The following is a 21,346-nucleotide window of genomic DNA, read 5'->3' on the forward strand; positions in this document are numbered from 1 at the left end:
AACGGCGTTTCTGTGCACTGCTCTGGTTCGCCAGAAGTGGCTTAGTCATACTGGCCACATGACCCGGAAGCTGTACGCCGGCTCCCTTGGCGAGATGAGCGCCGCAACCCCAGAATTGTCCGCAACTGGACCTAATGGTCAGGGGTCCCTTTACCTTTACGGGGAGACACCATAGCTCAGAGCACTTGCTTTCCATGCAAAAGGTCCCAAGTTAAATCCCCAGCATCTCCAGGTAGGAGACATCCCCATCTAAATCCCTGGAGAGTCACTGCCAGTCAGTGCAGACAATACTGACCTAGATGGACAAGCAAGTCTGACTAGGTGTGAGGCAGCTTTCTATGTTCTTACAGATGCCCCACCACCAGCCCCTGCAGTTGCATTTCCTTAACAAATGTGGGGATGCGAAGGTCTGACCTGAACCTTGGGAGAAACACCCCCTCCCCAAATAATTTATAATTTCAGTTCCTCCCTGAACTTGCAAACGAAAGAGGAACTGAGCCGCAACCTGTGGCTTGGATGGCTTTGCCGGGCGAGTTAAGAGGTTCCCCTTTCTCCTCCCCTTTCTCCGTCATCTAAAGTTGTAAGCATACCAAACTGCATTTTACTGGCTGCCAGAAATTTACAGGCTCCCCAGATACCTACCAACCCCTGGTTGAGCTCAGGAGCAGCGTTGATCTCATTAATAAGGAGGCAGGAGGGCAGCTGCTGCAGTGACCTCCATGTGGCTTAGCCGTGGCTTTTGCCTTGGGCTGTAAAAGCTTAGCAGCACAGAGGCTCACAGGTCTGCCTCGGCTGTTAACTGTGCAAGGAGAAGCGAGTTGCAGTCGTATTACAGGGATGGCTATACTGAAAAAGCAAATGCCTCCCTTGCTCGCTTTAGGGCTACTATTAATTAGGGTTCTGTGAATAAACATTTCCCATATATATGAGGTGCTCTGCAGCAGCATTGCCCCTTCTAGGGGGCTTTATTTTTTACAAACGGCTCATTCAGATCCAGTTTTTCTGCATGCACCAGTCATGGAAATTCATTTCATGGAGGATAGGGCTGCCAGTGGCTGCTACCCACGGCGACTGTGTTCTATCTCCATAGTTGGAGGTGGTATGACTCTGAATATCAGCTTTTGGGAATCACAAGTGGGGAGAGTGGTTGTTGCCCCTCTTTAGCTCTAAATCAGAGCAAATGTCAACCCAGCAAAAACCCAAATTGCCTGACTGAGAGCTAAAGAGCAGTTTCCCCAGGGGAAGGTGCGGGGAGAAGTGGGCCAAGAGGAAGAGTGGATAAGCCCATACTGGATAATGCACACAGCAAAGTTAGGGCCATTAATTTCAATGGGTCTACTGTGAGTTAAGCTTAGTTGGATACAGCCCATCGAATCATGGGTGTATGGGCATCAAGTCACCTCCATCCCCCGGGGTTTTTTGTCCATGGAAGTTACAGCCAACGTGAGTTTTAATGCACCCTGTATAAATTTCATTGTACCTGTAGAGGTAATTTGAAAAGAGGGACTCATTAGTGGAGGGGAAACCCAGCATAAGCAACAGCTTTGATAAATGCTTTCAAGGCTTCTTTCTCAGCAAACTCATTTGCAAATGACACATCTAAATGAGAGTCTCTGACTCCAAATTAAAGAGGCGAACAAGCACACACTTTCCCCTCTAATTACTCTTCTCTGAAATCTCTAAATACCCTTTGATATTATTATAAATCCTTTCCCTTTCTGCACACCAGCATTGCACCCACCTCTATCGCTAGACTTCTCTTCATGCTCACCCCACTTCCTCAGCAACCAACAACACACACACACACACACACACACAGACGACAGACTGGTTCTAATCTCCCACCTGCATAAATCTCACAGGGACAGCCACAAATATTCCAGCTATGTTGATTTATGAAAGCCCCAGCAAAATTTCGCCAGGAGATATATCCTGAGAGCACCATGATTGATAGCTCCTTGCAAATCTTTCTGTTTTAAACACTGCCACTTGCAAAGAGTCCTATGGATGCGTGGTGGTGGAGAATTAAAGGAAAGAAAGAGAAGGAAGTTTCCTTGAAAATAAAAAAAGGGGGGGGGAGCTGGCATGTGTATAGCTTGATTTCTGCCAAATATTCCTCAGCGAGAGGCCTCGTGTTTGCCTGAAGAAACTCCAGTTGAGAAAGGGGGAAACTGAACCAGCTGTAAGCCCTGTCATTAATTCAGCATTCTTGTTCCCTCTCTGTCTCCTTCCCCGTCTCTTTCAACTTCTGTCTTGTACACAGAGTTGCTGCCTGCCTGCCTTTTAAAGCCAATTCAAATAAAGGCAATTCTCTCCTGGGGCAGGGTGATGTGCAGATGTGTCCCCAACGTTTGAGGCCTTCCGGTAGGTAGAAAAGACTTGCTTATTTAAGGTCTCTCTCTCTCTCTCTCTCTCTCTCTCGTTTTAGCTCTTTCTAAATGCTGTCCTACAGATTTTATCATGGAATTGTACAGCTAGAAGGGACTCCAAAGAGTCATCGTCCAACCCCCTGCAATGCAGGAACCACAGCTAAGGAAACCCTAACATATGGCCATCTAACCTCTGCTTAAAAATCTCCAAGGAAGGAGAGTCTACCAGCTTCTGACCTAGTCCATTCCACTGTCAAACAGCTCTTCCCACCAGAGATTTCTTCCTTATGCTTAGTTGGAACTCCTTCCTTGCAATTTGAAACTGTCCAGTGCAACGGAAAGCAAGCTCGCTCCCATCTTCCATTGCCCCCCGGCTGTTTTTTTAAAAATAAAAAATATTGTTTTTATATATTTTCATGGTGCAGAAGATAATTTTTGAGAAAACAACTGCTACAACAGTTAAACAACAAGTAACTTGTCCTGATAAAATTATAGACTTTTATGACGCCATGTGTTAAAAGTTTCATTTGGTTAATCTAAGCGATCGCACCACATTTTCCCATGAGTGCTGGGTGGATTCTGGCTTAATACAGTGGTACCTCTAGATGCGAACAGGATCCGTTCGGGAGCCCCATTCGCATCTAGAAGCAAATGTAACCTGTGTCCGCACGTCTGTGCGTGCACGGGTCACGTTTTGGCGCTTCTGCGCATGTGTGTGACATCATTTTGAGCGTCTGCGCATGAGCAAGCGGCGAAACCTGGAAGTAACGTGCTCCGTTACTTCTGGGTTGCCACGGAGCGAAACTCGAACGTGTTCATCCCGAAGCACATTCAACCCGAGGTATGACTGTATGGTTGATTCCTATGGTTGCATTTTGTTGCTTTGAATTCACAATAAGGAGCGATATAACAGTGGCGTATAAAATTATGCACGGATTGGGGAAAGTGGATGGAGAAAAGTGAAGCTGAATGTTGAAAGATTGTGGACAGACAAAACAAATTACTTCTTTCACATAGTTAAACAATGGAACGTGCTCCAACAAGAGAGCCTCCAACTTGGAGAGCTTTAAAAGGGGATTAGACATATTCATGGGTGAGAAGGCCACCAATGGCTACTAGCCACAATGGCTGTGTTCTATCTCCACTGTCAGAGGCAGCATGCCAGTGAACACCAGTTCCAGGTGAGGAGAGCTGCTGTTGCCCTCAAGTTGTGCTTGTGGGCTTCCCAGAGGCCTCTGCTTGGCCACTGTGAGAACAGATGTTGGACTAGACAGGCCTTTGGCTCGATCCAGCAGGGCTCTTCTTATGTTCTTTAGTTTTTATGATAACTGAGCATGGGGAATGATGACTGGAGCTTGAGTCACACAGTATCCACAGGAAGTATGTTTCTGAATACGGGTTGCTGGAGATTCGTCAGTGGGGAAGGGCTACCAGAGGGATGACGAGCCCCTGGAACTCCAGGTGTTGATGGCTTTCAACTTCCAGCAGTCGCAGCCAGAATGGCCAGTGGTTGGGGATTGTTATTATTTTATAATAATCAATAATGGAATGGAATATAAACTATTATATTATATTATATTATATTATATTATATTATATTATATTATATTATATTATATTATATTATATTATATTATATTATTTCCCCCCTGATGAGATTCAAGGCGGTTTACATATAAAAATGAGAACTGCTGAAAACACAGAAAAATCATTCATTAAAAAACAATTCAACATTGTTAGAAGTAAAACTATATATACGTGTGTGTGTGTGTGTGTGTGTGTGTATTCTGTGTTTAATATGGCTACGACAGTCAAATCTGCAAGAACAAACCATTAAACCCTTTATACAATAGTTTCACAACAACAACACAGTCACAGATACAGCTCCAGGTTGGAAGCACACCCCAAGATTTGCCTCCTCTTGGTGTTCTGGTAGAAGGAAAGTAGCAGCTTCATAACAGGACAAAGTTACCAGGCAGCAGTGACATGATTTCCACTAACAACTGCGAGTCAGACCCTCCAACAGCTGGACTGAGACCTCAAGCCACAGAGCAAATCAAGGGAGCTTTCGCTTTCTTCGCTCTGGTGGTACTGTTTTGCTTCTCACTGTTTCCACTCCACTCTGCACTCCCCCAAGAGGGTCATATCCTGTCTCCTAAAAGTCACAACGCATTCAGCTGCCAGGGCAAAGCTGGTCAGGTCTGTGTGAATGCCTTCAGGTTCTCCTCCAGCCCAGTAGCTGATCAGCCAGCAGCATGCAGACAGCTATGACTTCAGGATCAGCAGTCACTCTTTTAGCAATGCAGTGTGCTTCAGTTTCTGCTTTGCCTCAGTCATCTCTACACGGCTGCCAAGCACACTGATTAGACCTGGCTTATCTGCACACTGTGATAGTCAGATAACACTTGGCATCTTTCCATCAATCCTCCATGGTTGGGCCCTACCATTAGGCAAAGTGAGTCGACCACCTTAGGTGCAGATGCTGGGAGTAAGCATAATATAATATATTCTTCACTGTTCTTCAATAGGTGGGTCAGGACCCACTACTGTGTCTTAGCCTAACCCAAGGTGGGTCATGACAGCACCATTAAGGTAAAGGGACCCCTGACCATTAGGTCCAGTTGTGATCGACTCCGGGGTTGCGGCGCTCATCTCGCTTTATTGGCTGAGGGAGCCGGTGTACAGCTTCCGGGTCATGTGGCCAGCATGACTAAGCCACTTCTGGCGAACCAGAGCAGCGCATGGAAACGTCGTTTACCTTCCCACCGGAGTGGTACCTATTTATCTACTTGCACTTTGACGTGCTTTCGAATTGCTAGGTTGGCGGGAGCAGGGACCGAGCAACGGGAGCTCACCCCGTCGTGGGGTTTCGAACCGCCAACCTTCTGATCGGCAAGTCCTAGGCTCTGTGGTTTAACCCACAGCGCCACCCACGTCCCTGACAGCACCATTACCATGGTACAAATACATGGTGGAAAACCACGAAGTGGGTCCCCAAATGCATGTTTCGGTTAAAGGTGGGCCCCGGGTTTGAAAAGGCTGAATACAACTGAACTACTCTGATTGGCAGTGACTTTCCAGGGTTCCAGACACGGTGTATCAGGCAAGGGACATTCCCTGCCCTGTGTTAACCTAAGACCTTGTGCATGCAAGACAGATGCTCTACCACTGGGTTATAGTCCCCCCCCCATGTGTGCATTCAGACCTAGCTTAGGTTCATTTTGATCCCGCCACCTCGGTTCCTTCCCTGTCACTCAGAAGGTCCAAAGGCCACCAAACAAGTCTGCTTTTTCAAACAAGTTTGGAAAAAAAGCTCAACCGCAGACAAACCCAAGTTGTAATGAATGGCACTCTCTGCCAAGCAGTCGTTGCCAGGAAAGAATGAATAGATTCCAGGCATAAGGTGCAGCTCCAAAAGGGGTCTGTGCAAAGAGCTGTATGGTAGCAAGTTAAGAGAGTGTGGGAAGAGAAGGAATAATATTCGATGCTAGCCAAGCCATGGAGGATCAAGGAAACAGAAAGGAAAGGGAGAGAGACCAATGTTCTCTGGCATTTTCTTAGGAAGATGATTATTCTGTTTGGCTATGGAAGCGATGACATCAAATTGTTTTACGTAATGCAGCTGCAGCGTTATGTAAAGAGAGGCATTTTGATCCTTCTAAATGCTAAACACACTATTAAAAGGGGGGGGGGTGGTTTAAGAGAGATACCAAGAGAGCAGAACACAGGGGTGTGTTAACCCGGATAGTGCTGGACTGGAGTTCCCAGTATCCCTGACCACTAATCACACTGGTTGAGGCTGATGGAACTTGGAATCCAACAACATCAGGAAGGCCACAGATACCATGAGAGGAGTCCTACTGGACAGGCCAAGGGCCCATCTAGTCCAGCATCCCAGGTGCCTCTGGCAAACTCACAAGCTAGCCCTGAGTGCAACAGTCATTCTCCCCTCTTGTGGTTTCTAGGAACTGAGACTCAGCAGCAAACTGCCTCCGACAGTGGAGGTAGGACACAGCCATCAGGATTAGTAGCCTTATTCCCCATGAAAAAGATTCCCCAACCCTGATGCAAATACCTTTATTTGGTTTGCAACTTTCAATATATCCTAATTTGATCCAACAGGGACCCCCACGCCAGCTTACTAAACATGCTTATTACATTGGTACTTCGTTCCAGAGGTCCGTTCTTAACCTGAAACTGTTCTTAAGCTGAAGCACCACTTTAGCTAATGGCGCCTCCTGCTGCTGCCGCGCCGCTGGAGCACGATTTCTGTTCTAATCATGAAGCAACGTTCTTAACCTGAAGCACTATTTCTGGGTTAGCGGAGTCTGTAGCCTGAAGCGTATTTCACCTGAAGCGAATGTAACCCGAGGTACCACTGTAACATAAAAAACACATGCATACATATCTACAATCCAGCAGCATAAAGAATGGAAAGACAGAGCACCACACCAAAAGTATAGCTGCAGCTCTTACCAAGCACTATACCGCCATCAAATCACCGCAACAGTAATCATTACAACCACTGTCATTGAGAACCATTGTGGTGTAGTGGTTAGAGTGTTGGACTAGGACAGGCATAGGCAAACTCGGCCCCCCAGATGTTTTGGGACTACAACTCCCATCATCCCTGACCACTGGTCCTGTTAGCTAGGGATGATGGGAGTTGTAGTCCCAAAACATCTGGAGGGCTGAGTTTCCCTATGCCTGGACTAGGACCTGGAAGACCAGGGTTCAAATCTCCATGGCCATTAAGCTGACTGAGTGACCTTGAATCAGTCAATGCCTCTCAGCCTAACCTACTTCACAGGGTTGTTGTGGGGATTAAAACTGGGAGGGTGAGAACCAGGGCTTTCCCCCCCGCTGGAACTCAGTTTCAGCACCTCTCATGTGGGCGCCATGGCCATTATAAGAGAACAAGGGAGGCTCTCATGGTGAATTCCTGCACTTCTTTTTCTAGAAAAATATTTGTGTGATCCATGGCACACCTGTGGTATCTATAGATAGACGGGGGAACCTATCAGTGTGGAAATGGCTGTTTCCATCTTACAGCCCCCCCAAATTCTGGATGCAATACATCCTCTTCAAAATGTTTCTCAGTTAATTTTTAACTCCCCTCTCTAATTTAGCAAAATGGGCTGTGACCCACTGAGTCCTGTTCATGATCCCACCAAAGGTCATAACCCTTGGTAAAATCTAATCATGCCTTGATTCAAGCTAAGTAATAGCTTTTGCCCCTCTTAAAAAGTGAGTGCTATCTATCAATCTATCTAGAAATAGTTATTTCTAAAAATCTACATCTATTTTAGGCAAAGCAGCTCATAAAATGTAGACCTTTGCAATGTGTTTATCACACATCCTCTCTGCCTCTTCCAATACATTTGTTTCAGTAACATCGTTCTAAGGAAAAACAAGCTCCCTTAATTAATTCTTGGCCTAAAAGTGGTATAATTCACACTTGGGAGAGGGGTGGGGGAGGAAAATCAATGAGTAATAAACCAGTTTATAACTTGATAGGTAGGTATTGAATGGCTATTGACTCAAGCTTACGGAAGTCTTAATTTACTCATGTCCATAGCTGCTCTGCAGAGCGGACTCTACAATTTGCTGCATCGCAGGCATTGTTTTAAAAACATTTAAGTCTGACAAAGTGTTCTGGGACTATGAATTGGCCCTAGAAGATACCGTGCAGGTTTATCTGTTACTGTTTCATAAGATCTTAACCTTAGGTCAAAACTAAATGTGATGCTATTCAAACAATTTGCAATTGCGTGAATGGGTTTTCAATTGGAGAAGAATAACAGATAAATCACAGGCCAGGATGATTCAGATCAGAAGTCCACTGAGTTCAGTGGCTTATTCACAAGGTCAGGCCACTGGTACCAACTGGCCTTGACTGTCAGCAGGCGACGGGCACAGTGCCAACTTCAACATGGATCATTCCCTGAAGGTGAGCAAGATCCATCTCCATCCACAGAGGGCTCATAGCACAAAACAGAATGTGTGGCTTGAAATTAACACTGCCACAACAGTCATATCTGAAACTTTGTGGACAGTTCTCTGAATCTGTCAGACAAACTCTACTGAACTGCCCTGTGTTGAATCAAGCTGAAACCATATCACAGTCCTTGTCTTCCTATGTCCTCCTATGGCAAAAGAGAGCCACAGATCCCCAACTAGTTTGCCGCTGGGATAAAGGACATGGAGCTTGTTATCGCTGCAAAGTTCGAGGTTCTTGTGAACTACAAGCGTGTGCCTTGTGAAAAGATGCTTGCTGCACTGACAAAGGCAAGGGGTGATGCCCAGCAGGTGATATGCCAATGACTACTGGCTAAATCTGTGTTGGAGCATTCAACTTGCTGCTGACAGCGGCAACATTCAGAAAATGTACAAAGGCATGAAGGAGGCCTTTGGACCAACAGTCAGGAAAACGACACTGTTGAAAACCTTGTCAGGAGAGATCATCACAGACTGCAGCAAGCAGATGATGGGCACACCACTGTACTCGTGGGAGAACATGGTCTCTGGCACAGCGATTGACAGCATCCAGACTCTGCCTGTCTTGGAAGAGTTGAACGTCCCTCTCTCCTGTGACGGGCTGAAAAACGCCATCTACTCTCAGGCATGTGGTAAAGCCCCAGGACAGGACAGAATTCCAACAGGAGTGCTGAAAGCTGGCTTCAATTCCTCTCTCAAGATGCGCCTTCTCTTGCAGTGTTGGAAAAAGGATCAACACCACAAGACATGTAAAACCCCCACATTGTGACCCTCTATGAGAACAAAGGTGACCATCATGATTGTAACAGCTACCGTGGAATTTCCCTGCTCGGTATTGTGTGGAAAGCCTTTGGCCGTGTAGTTCTCAACAGATTACATTCACCTGCTAACACAATGTGGCTTTAGAGCTGAGAGGTCAACAGTCGACATCATTTTTGCACTGTGTCAGCTGCAAGAGGAATGCTGAGAGCAGAGGCGCCCCTTGTACATCGTGGGGCAGAGTCTCGAACAAAATGTGCTCTTCCAAGTCCACATTCCCAGCATGTTCGTAGTCCTGTCTCAGCGATGTCTACACTGGCTTGGTCATGTCCACAGAATGGAATATGGCAGGACCCCCAAAGACGTACTCTATGGGGAGCTGGCTTCAAGCACCAGGCCCATTGGCAGCCCAACTCTGCATTACAAAGGTGTCTGCAAACGAGACATGAAGGCTGGCAACATCAATCTCTTGCAGATGACCGCAGCGCCTGGAGACTGTCAGGTTGTGTATCCATAGCAGTGGCCAGAGGAGGAATGACTGCTGGGAGGCACGCAGAAACACCATGGTTCACCAGTAGCAGCAAAATTGGACATCTTCATTTGCCCCAACTGCAGCAAAACATGTCTGTCCTGTATCAGTCTCTACAGCCATAGCAGGCGCTGTAACTCTTCAGTGGTTTGATTTCACCCCTGAAAGTCACACTCCTCCATTGTCCCCCAAGACAGACAAATGCCAGCAACAACTCCTCCCAAGTAAATAGGTATAAGAATATAAGAACAGCCTGCTGGATCAGGCCAATGGCCCACCTAATCCAACATCCTGTTCTCACAGTGATCAATTAGATGTCCCAATGGGAAGCAGGGCCTGAGCACAAGAGCAGTCTCTCCTCCTATGGTTTCCATCAACTGGTCATTCAGAAGCATATGGCCTCTGACAGTGAAGGTAGCCATTGACAACTTTATCCTCCATGAAAAGATTCCCCAGCCCTGCTGCATGTACCTTTATATTGTTTGCAGCCTTTAATATCTCCCTCTTTTGGTCCAACAGGGACCCCCCATGCCAAAAAGCATCAAGTGTTAAAAGCATAAAACACATATAAATCTATAGCCCAGCAGAGTAAAGAATGGAAAGGAAAAGCACCACACCAAAAGCCTTAGAATCGTAGAATTGTAGAGCCTTAGAATTGTAGAATTGTAGAGTTGGAAGGGGCCCTGAGGGTCATCTAATCCAACCACCTGCAATGCAGGGATCTCAACACACAGTCCCCCATCCAATTTGAAACCGGACCCTGCTTAGCATTGCAAATGTGCTAGCAGTTCTATCCCTGCACCGCTTGGAGCCCTACCCAGCATAAAATTGCCACTAAATCACCACAACCATAATAATCACAACCACCATTGCTGACAGCCAGTGTGGTGTAGTGGTTAGATTGTTGGATTGGGACCTTGAGGGCCAGGGTTCAAATCCCCATTTGGACATGAAGCTCACTGAGTGACCTTCGGCCAGTCGCTGCATCTCAGCCTAACCTACATCACAGGGTTGTTATAGAGGTTAAATGAGGAGAGGAAGAACCACGAATGCCACCTTGAGCTCCTTAGAGAAAAGGGTGGGATATAAATGCAATAAGCAACTCTCAGCATGCTTAACAAACTATCATTCCCAGGATTATTTGGTTGGAATCATGGCTGTTTAAAGTTGTATTGTACTGTTTAAAATGTAAAGTGCCAATGGAGTCTAAGTGTGACCAGGGAAACTCTGGCTGCATACACATTTAAAAAGCACACACACACACGCACACACACATCAAGAATCCTAGGAACTGTAGTTTGTTAAGGGTGCTGGGAATTGTAGCTCTTTGAAGGGTAAACTACAGTTCCCAGGATTCTTTGCAGAAGTCACATGCTTTAAATGTATGATGAGTATGCAGCCACTTTTTTTAAGGATGACTTTCTCTGCTAATGTGGATCTGATTGGATAGATAGATAGATAAAAGTACAGACGTGCCCATTTCCGAGGGTGGCCAACCAGTGCATGCATGATGTCAGGAGGAGCTGGAGATGGGGCTGAACACGACTGTGTGGTTTCAATGGTGGGAGGCTGCTTCAACCCTCCTTCCCCGCCATGGCAGGAAATGAAAAAGAAAAAGAAGAGTCTCTCACCACACTCAGCTTTGTGCTTCGCCTCCACACTTTTTGGACATGGGGGGGGGAGCTAGCCCCCACCCCCAAAATATTCAGGGGCCCCAAAAGGGCCCAGCCCCCAGGAGCTAGCTTCCCTGTATAGATATAGCTATATCTCACATAGCCTGTTATTCCCTCATTGCTTTCAAGAAACTCTCCATGGGTAGAAGAGCTTTGCTGCAGTGTCACTGGGTCATTAGAATCTCCCTTGCTTCACACAATCTCCAAACAGGAGAGCTGTTTTCTGTGCAAAGCTGTTTCTAATTTATATCTCTAAGGTGTGCAGCGAAGGCATGTGTGCTCTGTCTAGCCACGAGGAAGCGGCTGGCGGGTAGGTTGTTCCGCTATGCTGGGTGGTGACAGTGATAAAACAAACAGGGAGCCCTGAGACTTTTTGCAGTTCAAAGCCCTGACCTAGTTTTCATAAAAAGAGCTAGAGAAAGCTTGGTGGCGGTGGTGGCAGTGGGGGAGGAGGCTAGGTCTGGCAGGTTCATGCTGAGAGGAAATTGTTGCTACTCCAGCCTACTGCTCCCAGTCGTGGGTCATTTCTGGGAAGTCGCTTGTGCTCGTAGGCTGCAGAATTCAAAGCTGCAGCAATGACCTAGTTCATGCCTGATCTTGAAAACGGAAGGATGTAGGGTGTGATATCTCGATTTCCATCCGGTTGCCAAGTGCAAGGGCTGTGTGTGTAAATCACAGGAAAATCTTAGCAATCTTTTCAGGCCCGTTTGGAGGCACTTCAAGCAGAGGGAATGGATTAGGTCTGCATGCACAGCCAAGGTGCTGCTCATATTCAGTAGCGGATAACCCTATTTAAGGGGATGCGGGTGGTGCTGTGGGTTAAACCACAGAGCCTAGGACTTGCCGATCAGAAGGTCAGCGGTTGGAATCCCTGCGACAGGGTGAGCTCCCGCTGCTCGGTCCTTGCTCCTGCCAACCTAGCAGTTCAAAAGCACGTCAAAGTGCAAGTAGATAAATAGGTACCGCTTCGGCAGGAAGGTAAACAGCGTTTCTGTGCGCTGCTCTTGTTTGCCAGAAGTGGCTTAGTCATGCTGGCCACATGACCCGGAAGCTGTACGCCAGCTCCCTCGGCCAGTAAAGCGAGATGAGCGCTGCAACCCCAGAGTTGGCCACGACTGGACCTAATGGTCAGGGGTCCCTTTACCTTTCCCTAACCCTATTTAAGCCTTCAAGCATAGTTGGTTGGGTGGGTTTGCACATATGAAGGCTCCAGCTCAAGGGAGGCTGGTTCATTGGAGCTACTGGGGCACAACCCTTACATTGGAATTGTCAAGCAATTAAACAACTACAACAACATCCTCAAAACATCAGAGCCACACACTTGTTCCTGCAACACACACATTTTATACTACCTTGAATTTATAGAGGCGTTTCTGTTAATCTCCTCTATGCACCGCTCAGACATTCCTAATCCAAAAGAATAGCAATGGTAAGGAGGTACTGCCCATGTATCTCTTAGCAGGAAAACCATGTGACTGATTGGACTGCCTGAAAGTCAGCCTGAAGTAGGAAGACGCTTGCTCTATCTGCTGTTATGAGGCCTATCTTGTCAAGCCATTATAGCCGATATGGAAGGATTCAGGCATTAAGAACAGCTCCATGTGGTAGCATTAAACTACTTTGCAATCACACTTTGGTTCTAAGCACGCAGGTGTAAACACTACATGAATCCAAGAACTGACATCCTGTGGTACAGCTTAATTTCTAAATAAGAGGTATGGAGTTAATCTTGTCTGAAAATTGCACTTCGGCCCTTTTACATGGAAACTCTTCCCTCATCTATAGGTGTGTAGGGAATAATAAACACACACACACACACAACATACATACATACAGGCATACCTTGTAGATACTGTGGGTTCGGTTCCAAATATTGCAATAAACTGAGTCACACAATGCTTTTGGTTTCCCAGTGCATGTAAAAGTTATGTTTACACTATACTGTAGGCTATTAAGCCAGACCTGCAGGGGCAGGAGTGGAAAAACCCAGGTCCAGCTCTAACTAGCTCCCCTCCCGTGGCTAGCAGAGGCATGGCAGGTTTCCTTTTCCTGGAAACAGCTGGGATGCTTGCAGCTGCACCCGAGTCCTCCTACGGAGTAATACCTGTGAACCGCAATAAAACGATGTGCAATAAAATGAGGTACAACTGTATATATTTTAGTGATGAGGCAATGGCACTCTGAACGTGTGCAAAGGCACACTTTCTTAAATAGGTGCTGCCCATGTCCTATTGTGGTGAAAACAGCAAGGTTAAAAATTACAACCTTACCAAATCAAAATGTTACCAGCTGCCAGTGCTCCAGCTGATGATCCCTTTTCTCCTTCTCATGGGAGGCGTGGAAGTCTGCACCCTGGAAACATTACCAATGACCTTGGAAACCTGAGTGAGAAAGGAACGCCGGGGGTTCAAGCATAATCCAGCCTTTCACATCCTTTTGTTCAGTCTCTAGGGAAACAGCCTATATGGTTGCCTGCAACATCTCCTTTGCCCTTTTCTCTGCAAAGAGCTTCTCTGCCACACGCCTACCCCGCCTCCCAAGTACAGAAATTACTTCCTGCCATTCAGAAAAGTTCTGCACAGGCAGAAAAAAAACCACCTGAAATTTGTTTATTTTAGATGTCTATATCCTGCCTTTCCTCCATGGAGCTCAAGACGGCATACTTGGCTTCTTTCTTCCCATACTTTTGCTCACAACAACTCTGTAGGGTAGGTCATACTGACTGGCCCAAGGTTGCTCAATGAACTTCAACAACTGAGGAGGGATCTGAACTCAGGCTTCCTGACACCAACACTGACTTGACTTGACTTTAGAATGATCTCTCCCCGACCCTCCCTCTTGCCACCAAATTCACTTCACAGAGATTTCTATGAGACATAGAACTAATCCCCACCACGAATTTGGAGCGCCTGGCTTTCCTCAAAAGAAACCTGGGAACTATAATTTTAGGGGTGGTGGGAATTGTAGCTCTGTGAGCAGTAAACTACAGTTCCCGGAGTTCTCGTGTGGAACCCATGTGTTTTATATGGACGGTGTGGATGTGATCTAGTTGGATCTGATCCGGAAGGTTTGGGTTCAAATATTTCCTCATTTTCATGGCCTTGAGCAGCTCTTCATCAGCCAGCCCCGGTTCCCTCAGTCTCAAGGGCAGTTGCAAGGTAGGATGAGAACTTTGTACGCAGAAGGTGCCAGACAGAAATGGCTCCCTCGCTTTTAAAAGGCTGTTGAAATGCTGTTGCTGCCTTTGGGACACATCCCACTCATGTCTGCTTCCCCAACAATCACTTTGTATGGCTAAGATAACAGCAAATGCCTCAAAACCCAAGGCCGGACAGAAGCAGGCAGGGGGGAGAGAGAGAGAGAGAGAGAGAGGCGGACACGATCTGAGGAATGATACGTGCATTAGGAGGCCGCCTCAAGTGGAGAACGACTGTCCAGTAATTCCTCCTCTGCCCTTATCGCCTCTTGGAGTGTAATAGCCTGTGACTAATCTCCAACCTCCCCACTTCCTCAGCCTCCTCGCTTCAGCTGGTATTTTAAAATGGACACACTGACACGTGCCACGATGGCTCTGCAGGGCTCATAATTGAGCTCTTTCAAGCACAGTGTGCATGTGGGGCCGAGGTGTTGCCAATATGCATATCATGTAGAGGACACACTTGGATCAGTGGTATAAAGGTATAAGGGCCCCTCCACCAGAAATCCTTCTTATTTTTCATTCATGATTTGTGCTCATTATGGTATTGGGGCAGTTATACAGTGGTACCTCGTGTTACATACGCTTCAGGTTACATATGCTTCAGGTTACACACTCTGCTAACCCAGAAATAGTGCTTCAGGTTAAGAACTTTGCTTCAGGATAAGAACAGAAATCGGGCTCTGGTGGCGCGGCAGCAGCAGGAGGCCCCATTAGCTAAAGTGGTGCTTCAGGTTAAGAACAGGTTCAGGTTCAGAATGGACCTCCGGAACGAATTAAGTACTTAACCCGAGGTACCACGGTACACAATCCCGTTTTCAATGCTGTTAGCAAGTACCAAAAGTTTGGGGGTTAGCCACGCTGCTATTAGTCTCCAGTCCGTGAACATACTGTAATCTCCTCCTGAAATCCCGTACCTGAGGTTTCCGTATGCTTGTTGCTGTCCTGCTTTCATAGTACCCTCCGCGCTGCAATAGTGCAATAACACAAGCAAAGTGCTGCAGGACAGTTAATACAGCAGAATAGTGGGTGGGCAGCCCAGTATCAATCTGCCGCAAGTGTGCTATTATTGCCTCCACGTCTCGCAAAAACGAAAACTCCACCCATCTAGAGGGGCGAAAGGTTCCCTTCCTGCGAGCACAGTTGAGCACTGTTAAAACTCCTGCCTCAGTTGGGCAGTGTTGAAATGCCACTGTGTCTCTTGAGGAAGCCGCAGTTCCTTGCCAGCGTGCAATTGTGAGTCAACTGGGGCTTCTGCCAAACCATTATGTTCGCCTCTTTTGCAAAGACATCACACAGCCCCAGCTAATAACCTCTGAAGAATAAGGAACTGGGATAAAAACACCCTCCTCCTTCCTGCCACCTGCCGAACCCTCCCTCCCTCCCTCCTCCTTGTGCCACCACCCTCCCGCAAAGTGCTTGCTGGCTTAGTTTTGGGGACGTGGAGTGTTCGGGTGGGTTTTTTGGTTTTTTTATCACTTAGAAATTGCAGGTTCGATCACAGAGTCTCGTCTGACAGCTGGCTGGATAATTTGTCTCTCGGCTCAGGGAGGGAATGATGGAAGTCAATTTGACAGCTGCATGGCTCCCTGAGGATCCCAGACCTGGAGCACATGGAGGAGCGACAGACGGGCCGCTGCTCTGAATACCAATGAAGCGTCTGCCAGCGAGCACTGACTGGGTATGGTGAAATGAATCACACACATCCGGCTAGGGGACGATTATGGTTATTGCAGAAGGGGGTGGGAGGGTTTGGGGAGGTGGGGGGAGGGAGGGAGAGCAGGGGGTGTGCGGAATCATAAAACCTGAAGCCTAAGGTTCTACCGACAGCTCATCACCATCAGACTCAATAGGCTCCCACACTGCAAGATTCAAGAGGTCTTGTCTACATGCAAGGCATGTAATTCAGTTAAATTGGCACCCTGATCCTCGGTATTTCACACTCCTGTGCCTGCCTAAAAAATAAAAAAGTTAGGCCATCTTCACAGCATGCAGCACTGGATTGGTGCAGCAATAACAGAGCCCCCTTCCTAAGCAGTTAATTTTGGACCCTGGGCTTCATGATCTTACAGGAGCCCCCTTTAGACGCTGTGTGTATTACTTCGGTTGCGAAGCACACAATTAATATTTTCTCATCATACTCATGCATGCCAGTTCCTAGCTTTACAACTGCTTCCACATTCCTGAAGCATTAGAGCAAGAAATAGTTTGCCCTGATTAAAAAAATGAAGAATACTTTTGACCATGTGCGGTTCTGCATTTTACTCACTTAAATAAAACCACAACCATCACTGCAGGGATACAAACGGGACCGGCTTCTGCTTCTGATGGTAAACCCATTTACTTGGGAACAGCTACTGTTGTGTTGTAGAAAAGGATAACAAGGGTTAGCTCCAAAGAAGTTCTGCTCAGAGTAAACCCAGTGAAATTGATGGGCTTAAGCTAACCATTAATTTTAATGGGTTACTTCCAGTGTTAATCCTACTCAGAGTAAACCCATTGAAATTAATGGACATGACTAAGTTAGGCCCATTAATTTCAGCAAGCCTACTCTGAGTAAAACACAGTCAACCCCTTTATAAAAAAAGAAGAAATCAGAAGATGATGTGCTGACTGGCATCAGCCCCAGGGGCCCCTAACACGCCCATGCTAGCCCCAGTGCTGATAGGCCATCATCTGTTGCTCTCTGGTGAAGTGGATGGGCTTAGAAAAAGTTTCACTGCTGATCCCAAGCAGTTGCTTGCTGATGCAGCAACCTCATGGACAACCATACCAGTGAGCATTCCTGAAAGCACTGGCAAGGAAATGAGATATTGCTGCACACGTTGTTTTTTTGGGGGGGATGTGCAAGATGACCTTCTCTCAAAGCCCTCACAAGAATAATGGCTAAAGGTGCTTTCTTCACCATCACCATTTATTTGTATGCTGCTTTCCCATGGTACTATAAACCATACTCGAAAGGGGTTATTTAATTACAAAACATATAAACAATAGGCAAAGCAGAAACATCTCATATGCATGAATGCAGTAATAGGGGCTGTACCCCTGCTCCCTCCACTCACCAGTCACTCTCACCCCACATTAACCCCATGGTGTCCAAACTTTTTTCCAAAGATTTGATGAAGTGAAGGGCCGCGAGGGCCAACCAAGGGCCGACCAAAGTTGTTGACCTTTGCGCAATTCAAAGTGTTGGCGCTGACCTTTAAAGCCCTAAACGGCCTCGACCCAATATACCTGAAGGAGAGTCTCCACCCACCTCATTCTGCCCGGACAATGAGGTCCAGCGCCGAGGGCCTTCTGGCGGTTCCCTCACTGCAAGAAGTGAAGTTACAGGGAACCAGGCAGAGGGCCTTCTTGGTAGTGGCGCCTGCCCTGTGGAACACCCTCCCATTAAACAACTACCAGATTTTAGAAGACATCTGAAGGCAGCCCTGTTTAGGGAAGCTTTTAATATCTGAATGACTATTGTATTTTAATATTTTGTTGGAAGCTGCCCAGAGTGGCTGGGGAAACCCAGCTAGATGGGTGGGGTATAAATAATTTATTATTATTATTATTATTATTATTATTATTATTATTATTATTCCCAAACCCCTTTCCAATTCCAAAGATCCCTCCAGCTCCCCCCCTTTCCCAGAGTTTTTGACCTTTTTTTAAGGGGGGGACCCCAAAGTTGTTGACCTTTTTAAGGAAAGGCTCCTCCTGCCCTCACGCTGCTGCCCCGTGCTGCTCTTGTGCGGTGTGGGGCTGGGCAGCCAGGTGTGATGGGGGCAGCATGGGAGGCAGGCGGGGTTCTCGTCTGGGCAGGGACAGGTGAAGCGAGCTTGGCCGTCTGCGTCACCGCAGCAAAGAAGCGCACTCACTCAGCCATAGTCTCGCCGTCCTTGCTTGGGGAGGAGGGGGCGGGGAGGAGACAGCATGACTGGGAGGGGATTGGGTGGGGGAAGGAAACGCTGTTCCTGTGAAGGAGTGCAGAGGTGGTGGGGGCAGCGGGAGGAGGCAGGCTCCATGCAAGGAGGTGGAGAAGCAGGGGAAGGATGGAGGGGTGCTGGGGGCAGCAGTTGCAACGTGTAGCCTCGAGCGCAGGGATCTTTCGAGGTAGAGTGGATGGGGGGAGTGGTGGTAGAGTCAAGTTTATTATGCGCAGAGCTTAGGATGCAAGCACACACCACCCAGCCGAGGAGGTGGTGTGTTGCGGAGCCAGCGGAGAAAGCGCCGGACTGCGGGAAAGCATCCAGAGCCTTCCTGCCTCTGACGGGCGCTGGAGGCACGCAGGCTCCAAGCCCCCGCTCCGCCTTGCTTACCTCCCCCCTCTCATCTGCCCAGACTCTTCGCCTGGTGCCCTCCACTGCTTGGCACCCTGGCTTGCCACACCACTACGCCCAATGGTAAAGACGTCCCTGTTTGCAACCATGTCCACACCCACCCACCATGTCCCTGCCTCCTCCTCCCTCTCCTTATGTGGAACCCCCCTTGAAACCTCCTATTCTTCAGATTTCATGCCCCTGCTTTCATCTTCACCCCCATTCCTATACCCCTTATTCTTTTCTTTGCACCCTCATTTTCACTTCCTTTTCCCCTCCCCACTGCTCCTCACTTTGCTTAATGCTCCCTTGAACATAGATCACCCCCATTTCCATGCCTGGCTCTCTCTCCTGTTCTGCTTTGCACATCCCACCACAATGATATATGTTGCTGTAACTTTAAGATAAATAGAATCTTAAGAGCAAGAAAGTCAGTTGGTTTGCTCAGCTAGAGAAGATTATGTTCAGTTGATGAAAGTTGTGTGTGTGTGTGTGTGTGTGTGTGTGTGTATATATATATATATATATATATATATATATATAGGTATCTGCTTGTTAGTAAAGTACCTACACTAAATTACTGAATCTGGTGCATGGTACCAGGAATGAAATGCATTGTGTGAAGTGTACTATGGAATATTTGAGAACCCCACATTCTTTATCTTTTTCACATGAAGCAGCTGAGGAAATGGAAGAGAGAGAAGTTTGAGAACACTGAGAAAGGAGAAAGTGAAAAGAAAAAAGTGGCAGAACTTTGAGTCAAGTGAGGGTGGAGGAACACTGATAGGAAAATAGTGTTATTAAACAACAACAGAGCTTTGATTAAAGCAAGTACACTGAGGGGTCATCTTTTAAGAAAAAATAGTTTTAATAACAAGAAATAGCAGAGATGGGCACAACACAGAAGCTAATGAAACAGAGCCTTTTGAAACACCCTTCTCACTGTGCTCAAACCATGTTTCAAGCTGCCATTTCCCCCCTCAATGTTATCCCCTGCTAGGTCTACTCAAACTTCTGCCACTGTTTAAAATAACCACTTCCCCCCTCTCAATTTCTCTACGTCTCTGCTTTGCTCAAACCTCTACCGTGTGTCTGTGTGGCAAGTGGTCCCACCACTACCCTGCTGCCTCATTGCAGGGATGTTGGTGTTGGTAGGGCATTTCCGTGGCTTGTGCCCATTGAGATTGGTAGGGTGGGAGGCAGGGAGCTCTACTGTCATTGGCATCAGAGGCAATGACAGAGAGAGCCAACAATTGTTAGTTTTGTCCTCATCCTCTTCTTTGCTCAGTAACACTGGCTCTGAAGAGGAGGAAGCTGGCAGGCATTGCCACCCTCCTAGTTTGGTTATAACTTAGAAGGCAATGGAGCTGGCATCTGGCTGAAGGCAGACTGGAGTGCCCCTTCTGCCATGATGAACCAACCTCCACTTACCATGGCTCTGCCCTGCCACACCATCTGCTAGCGCCTGAGACCTTCTGCATGCAAAGCAAACACTCTGTCACTTAGTTATGGCCCATCCCTAGGAACAAAACAGTCCTAGCTGGCTAGGCTAGGTTCCAGCCTCAGCCCATGCAGTTCCAAATCCCATGAAACTCCCAACGTCCTCTACCAATTTCAGCGGGTCACAACCAACCACTGAATCAACTGAGCTAAAAAGCAGATGGAGACTGGGGGTGGGGATTATGGAATGAGTTGTTTTTCCCCCATTTCCATTTTAACATTGCAATGGCAAAGCCATCACAGTTTCTATCATTACTGGGGGCTGGGGAGAGCAGAAAAGTCCTCCCCTGCTATACCCCCCACCCCAGGAGAATGAAAAGGAAGAGATCGGTTAATTTGATTAGGACCTGCTTAGACAGCAAAATAACTGTCCACAAAGAGATGGGGAACCCGGTGGTAAAACGATCAGTTTGGTCATAAAAAAGAAAACGACAACCTGAGTGTGATGGAACGTTTGTTTGAATGAACACTATGGTAACTATACAGATCCTAATAGGCAAAGCTGCTCGATTAATTCAGCCCTCTAGTGAATCTGTTATCACCATAGTAACACCCTAGTATTGTTATCGGGGAACCTGCTGAAGTGTAGTGAGACGTTAGCATCTGGTAAGCATCTGCAGAGCTACTTACTCAGGTTATAGCATGACTGGAGTGAAGCTGAGGAGAAGGAACTGTGGGCTACGGAGTCTCCCGAGTGCCATATTTCAGAACCAGAGATACCCGCTGGGGGTCTTGTAGCGCATCTGGGATTGCAGTCTGGAAGAGGGTGGAATGGAATTCAGAGGTCTCCTAGGTTGCAAACAGAAACCCATACAGATTGCAGTGGTGGCACTTATTTACATCACACACACACATATATTCTTAACTACCTTTGCATTAGAATAAAAGTTCAAGGCAATTTGCACAAATATAAAAAGAAAAAGGAGAAACATTGTTGTTGGCATTTGTCTACCTTGAGAGACAATGGAGTGTGCCTCTACGGATGAAATCAAACGGCTGTGGCTGCAGAGACTGGTAAC

General features: G+C 47.1%; 1 protein-coding gene across 2 annotated transcripts in view; it reads right to left on the bottom strand.

Annotated features, from left to right (window-relative positions):
• Window positions 1–21,346, bottom strand: part of LOC310683927 (uncharacterized protein) — a 133,414-nt gene that overhangs the window by 9,209 nt on the left and 102,859 nt on the right. For both annotated transcript variants that reach the window (XM_083454405.1, XM_083454406.1), the window contains one exon: window positions 20,958–21,116. In XM_083454405.1, coding sequence (XP_083310531.1) covers window positions 21,006–21,116 — 111 coding nt within the window. In that variant the 3' untranslated portion in view covers window positions 20,958–21,005. The remainder of the gene's footprint in view (window positions 1–20,957; window positions 21,117–21,346) is intronic.

Source organism: Podarcis tiliguerta (genome assembly GCF_965153285.1).
Source record: "Podarcis tiliguerta genome assembly, chromosome: 8".
Lineage (NCBI taxonomy): Eukaryota > Metazoa > Chordata > Lepidosauria > Squamata > Lacertidae > Podarcis > Podarcis tiliguerta.